Below are 5,895 nucleotides of genomic sequence, written 5' to 3'. Positions count from 1 at the left end.
TCTAACACGAGTGCGCGGGACGCGCACTCTCGCGGCCCCTGCCTAAACTTGCCCCTTCAAAGCCCGGCCAATCAACGGGCCGCATGGCCTATGCCCTTGCCGCGAGCAGTCCTGTATCTAGTTGACGCGCCGTCATTCATTCATCTCTTGGAATTTTCTTTTTCGCGGAACACGCTCGGAGCTGCCTGTTTCTATTATTCCTTCGCTCCTATCGCCAATATACTTATCGCTTATCCATTTCAACGTTTCGAACTACCGATCGTTCCTCGAATTCGATGTTTCTCGGCATTACTAATTAATGTTACTACCGAGAACTAACACACGAACAGCCGGCTGTATATACACAATGTATCGTCGGCAGTCACGTACCTATGTAATTGATTTAGCACCTCCGTGCTCTAACATTTTCGAATATCTTTATCCAGTATATTCTCTTTACAAGAATTAATTAATATGCAAATTTATGAATAACCGTTTGATGGCATTTATGTATTTTGCATCATTAGTATCAAATGCTATATACGTAAAGAAATCTGTTGAATGGAAAATTGTAAATATTAAATATTATATCCTGTGGAGAAGGAAGCACTTCTAACAAATAACGCAAGGATAATCGTTCGCAAGAAAATTGCATCCTGCCCTCTCTCTGACCCTTAAAAAACAGCAAAAGTTATTGCTCCTTGTGATTATTTTAATATATACTAAATTCCCGGAACAGTCAATTTGCTATGCATAAGTAATCAAATATAAAAACAAATTTTATTAACGAAATAAGACTTTGTATTAAATCTATTTTTTCGAACAGCGGAGGTATCAATGCTCGTTTCACGATAATATTCCGTAAGCCGTAAATGAAAGAAGGTTTTCACTCAACTGTCTGTTAATCCTCTCTTGATAAAATTATTTTGATTTTCAGCCTGGCTCGCGGTCACTCGATATCATAAGATCTATACTGCTTTCCGGTCAGTTTCCCGGTTTCACCGTGTTAACGAGCGTAGGCGCCAGTGTCGCGTGCTCTGGCAAACTCGTACACAACTACTGCTGGCGAGCAACACGAGAGGGAAAGGTTTCTAGCGCGCGATGCGATTAACAAACGCTGCATCACGCTCGGATTCAAACGAAACGGGAAGAGCCTGACGGGGAGATGAAGATCAATTTAACTTCCCGTTATCCGGTCCGGTAGCTATGAAATCTCATCGATACGCCTTGTGTTATACTATCGTCTCTCCCTTCTACTTGTTCCGCGTTATCGATTGTTACGAACGCGCCGACTGATAATGCGTTAAATGTGTACTTCCTTTACACCAAGAATCACATATCATCGTATCCACTTGCCAAAAAAGTTGAATACCACGTGGTACAATTGGAATCCACGTATGCCATACAAAATTAATGGGCCCTCGGACATTGCACGGCATGGAGAGGTAAGCTCATACATTAAATACTGTATATAAACAGTTGGTTTAGTGATTTACACTACTTAAGCCTGTAATATGCATATACTTCTAGTTCTTTTCTTAAGTTAAGCGTGTACCGTTTTGCATGCACTTCTTTTCCTTTTAAATTCGCAATAAAATTCAATCATTTAATTCAATTCTAAATCAGAAATTATGAAGCTTTACAGATCTCCTTACTATTAAATTAAAAAAAATCTTCAGCACGGTTTAATTATTCTTGGTTTCGATAAATTAGATCTGTAGGATAATCCTCTTTTCCTATATTTTTACTAGACTCATCCTGTCAGTATGCAACCCTCCGATCACGGCAGCCGATGCGTCAATCATGATTAGGGGCTAACCCGAACACATTACATTTTTTATATTGTAATTCTACATATTGTGGTGTCTTAGTTTTACGTATTTTCATATATTTATACTTTTACACTAAACCTTTGATAGTATTTGTTTTTTTAACACTATGAACTCGAGGAAAAGGAACAAAAAGTTTTAATGGACAACATGCAGTACGATACCGTTTGTGAATAGTGATTAAAATTCTTTATAGATATGCTAGATACAAACATATCTGTCGAAACATATCAGCATGGAGGTAGAAGACTGAAAGTTCGATAATACGATGGAATCCAAAATGCCAGTGAAATACGACGATTCTTAAGTTCAGTATGGAACTTAGAAAAGGACCTTGGTCGAAGAAAGTTCTAGTTCCAGCCTGTTTTCTGGTAATTCTCATCTGGATCTTTCTAATCGACAATTCGTTATTAATTGCCGGCCTGTCTGGTAAAGCAACCCTGCAGAAGTCAAGAAGTTTCGTTTCTTCCGCACGTGATCCGAACTCGAATCGACTGACGATCAAGGAGTCTACCCTGGTGAACGACGTGAAATCGAAACACGCGAAATTATCGAAGTTTCACGTAGTGTCGCTCTGGTCAAGCAATGACAGCGTTAAAGGGAATACGGGATCGTTGCGAAAGTATCAGATCTTGAAACAGCAAGGCTTAATGCCCAGCAAGCAGTTACCATCTGCGTTGATAATCGGCGTTAAAAAGGGTGGTACTAGAGCGTTGTTAGAGTTCTTAAGGCTGCATCCTGCTATCCGTGCTGCTGGCTCTGAAGTGCACTTTTTTGATCATCATTATTTCAAAGGATTTCATTGGTATAGGTATGTTCACTATAGCAAGATGATTACTCACACTATAACTCGACATCAAGGAGAAAATTGTCCTCCTGAAAGTATGAAAATAATAATTAGACTTTGCGATTCTTCTATAAGTATTATAATTTTTGATCCTTAAAAATAGTAAATACGAGAACTGAAAGAAGACTTTTTTTTGTATATTCCAGACATAGGATGCCTCCAACTTTGGCCACTCAAATCACGATGGAAAAAACCCCCTCATACTTCGTGACCAGCGAAGTACCGAGGAGAGTTCAACGCATGAATCCAGCGATGAAATTGATTCTCGTAGTGAGGGATCCAGTTACCCGAGCGATATCCGATTATACTCAAGTGAAGAGCAAACGAGCGAACATGCCAAAGTTCGAGGATCTGGCGTTTCTGAATGGATCGAAAATCGTGGACACGTCATGGGTACCGTTGAGGATCGGCGTATACGCGAGGCACTTAGAGAGATGGCTTCAATACTTTCCATTGTCGCAGTTTTTATTCGTGTCCGGTGAACGATTGATCGTGGACCCTGTCGCGGAGATAACGAGGGTTCAGGATTTCTTAGGCCTAAAGAGAGTTATCTGTGAGAAACATTTTTATTTCAACGCGACGAAGGGGTTCCCCTGCCTGCTCAAATCTGAGGAACGTCCTACACCCCATTGCCTTGGTAAGTCGACGCTGTATAACACAGTAGAAGTATTACATTTGTGTGGTACAAATCAGTGTCATGCAATAAAAAAAAAAAGAAAAAAAAGAAAATTTCCAAGTAGTTTAAGGAAACAATGTTTTTCGATTACTGTCATTAAGTAATTGGAATGATTTTCAATTACACTTTTTTTTCGTACGTAAGCATGTATAAGAACTGAATGAATCACAAGATTGCAGGTTTATCCGTAGTTTTTTGTGTGACAACAAACAATCTGTGATTTCAAGGTAAGAACAAGGGTCGTAGTCATCCGTACATAGATCCTGTAGCCGTACAACGATTGAGAGATTTTTATCGTCCGTTCAATCAACGTTTCTACCAGTTGACCGGGACGGATTTCGGCTGGTTGTGAGAGTAAATAAGCGATTAAGGGAATACATATCGAAGCTAGTCAAGTAAAAAGGAAACATAGTCAATTTTTACTGAGATACGACGACACGAGCGCATATGCGGTGGCCATTAGCTTGCACGGAAGTAAATAATCGGTAATGAACGAGATATATACTCTGCAGTTAGTTTTCATCCGGTTTTACGTGACTCAGAATATTTTTTTATGCACGTGAACGCGCGAGAGGAAAAAAAAGATAATAGATGCATCGTTTCAATGTGTTGACAATACACAGATGAGAATTCCTATTCTTGTTCGTGATATTAATATTTAGGCACTTGAATAGATTTATAGCTGTCGCAGAATGTTATCGATTACATATATAATTTTTGCGGTATACACATGTATACTCTACTATATTTTATACATGATATTATGAAAAGAATGATATATATTCGAATCTTAAACGGATAGATAATTATTATACGGATTGTTTACAATTTCCTTTCTTATTTATATTTTTAAAGATCATTTATAAATGTTTATTATAATTAAGTTGTTAATTGTATCTTCCGATGGAATGTTTTTGAAGAACAAAGGATATTTAATGTATTTGCATTGTACAGAATTATGTTTAATACTGGGAACTATTTTATGCGAATATTTTATTGAATTTCTAATCTTCCACCGTTTTATGCGAAAAATTTTCTATCGACGTTAATATTATTAAATATTAGTACTAATGAACATACGAGTCCTTGTAGCACCGAGTACAATTTAAAGTACCGAAAATTGTGTCTCGAGTTTGATAAATAGTTTCAACTACCATACTTCCGTTTAAAAAAAAAAACACAAAATGCATAGGAATATTAATAACGTCAATTAGACATTTGCAATGACGAAAGTTGTTAAAAAAGTTTGTATAACCGTTATGAAAAAAAATATATAATTAATTTCGATACGTGCAAGTAGGGGCACCAGCTTGCACAAACTGCAATAAAAATAATGTAGTTATATTTTGCAAACGTGCACACGCGCGCGCACATACACACAGACACACACACGCGTACATACGTATACTATGAAATTAATTAAAAAGTTATACAAGTGAATTTTAATTGAAGGTAGTAGAAAAAAAATGCTAGCCGTGAATTATTAGATTTCGTTTTAAATAAGTCATATCTACGTTTAGAAATTATCTTGATAATGATCTTTTTGTATTACTATTAATTATGAAAATTCTACTTTATAGGGTATCATCGTGTATATAAGTTGTAGCTTAAATGAATTACAACGAATGTATTGTTAAATAGTTAATTACACATTAAGTTTACATGCTCAAGTGGCCTAATTAATCTTACCTAAGAAGCGTAAAGCTATAAATAAATGGTGATTTATAAACTACAAAATGCCGTGTAATTAATACTCACATCGTATCCAAACTGCTGTTCTCACTCGTCAGGAAATCTATAGCCCAAGTCATACTTGAAACATTCCCTGAAATCATTAATAATTAGTCAGTACGTTTACAATATAATCGTAGGTATTCAGATAACACAAAGAGATCTATGGACGTTTTAAAGACGTTTAATGAACGTCTGTTACAAAACGATATGTTTCCTAGACGTCTTAAAGACGTCGGATCCAAATATTATTTAAGATACTTTATAAATGTGCGAGATCGACATCCTAACGATGTTCGAAAGCGTCCTACAGATATCTTAAAATTGTAATTAATTCATCATTTAACGACATACTATTTACAACATCATACACATCTTGAACAAGCACAAACTATGTCCGTTCAAGCCGTCCAGACCGGAAATAGACGTGCAACTGTACTACGGAGGAAATAGACATTCTAGGTAACGAAATAACAACAGAGATACAAATCTGTTACAAACTTTGTAATGAAATATTACTTTCGACACATCGAAAGGGAAAACAACATGATGCACGGAAAAACGTATTCCTTCTTTTTTTTTTTATACAATTACATAGAGTATTGTCTCAATACTTTCCGCAAGATATTCATCGTTCTTTTGTACAAATGTCCCGTTACTGCGTTAAGAAATAACGTGTCTCTGGTCCGTTCCTACATCTATTGAACTATTACAAAAAAAAAGAAAGAAAAGAGAACGTTAACAATAGAAAATTCCAACCATTCGATGGAAGACGTACGTGCGATCTTTCATGCAATTTTATTCGAGAACAATGCTGACACCTTTTCTTTTAC

The 5,895-nt window shown here is 36.6% G+C and overlaps 1 protein-coding gene across 1 annotated transcript; it reads left to right on the top strand.

Moving 5' to 3' along the window:
- The first annotated feature begins 995 nt into the window (after window positions 1–995).
- Hs3st-b (Heparan sulfate 3-O sulfotransferase-B) lies at window positions 996–4,706 on the top strand. The gene is made up of 4 exons (XM_076909458.1): window positions 996–1,424; window positions 2,005–2,619; window positions 2,802–3,292; window positions 3,559–4,706. Exons 2-4 carry the CDS (start codon window positions 2,123–2,125, stop codon window positions 3,681–3,683), a joined length of 1,113 nt encoding a protein of 370 aa, XP_076765573.1. The 5' UTR covers window positions 996–1,424; window positions 2,005–2,122; the 3' UTR covers window positions 3,684–4,706.
- Window positions 4,707–5,895: the final 1,189 nt, after the last annotated feature.

Source organism: Xylocopa sonorina, chromosome 1 (genome assembly GCF_050948175.1).
Source record: "Xylocopa sonorina isolate GNS202 chromosome 1, iyXylSono1_principal, whole genome shotgun sequence".
Lineage (NCBI taxonomy): Eukaryota > Metazoa > Arthropoda > Insecta > Hymenoptera > Apidae > Xylocopa > Xylocopa sonorina.
This window is presented reverse-complemented; position numbering and strand designations above follow the sequence as displayed.

Coding starts and splice junctions, on each gene's coding strand:
- Hs3st-b (XM_076909458.1), top strand. CDS start 2,123: ATGGAACTTAGAAAAGGACCTTGGTCGAAGAAAGTTCTAGTTCCAGCC. Junction 2,620..2,801: donor AAAGGATTTCATTGGTATAG/GTATGTTCACTA, acceptor TGTATATTCCAG/ACATAGGATGCCTCCAACTT. Junction 3,293..3,558: donor TCCTACACCCCATTGCCTTG/GTAAGTCGACGC, acceptor TGTGATTTCAAG/GTAAGAACAAGGGTCGTAGT.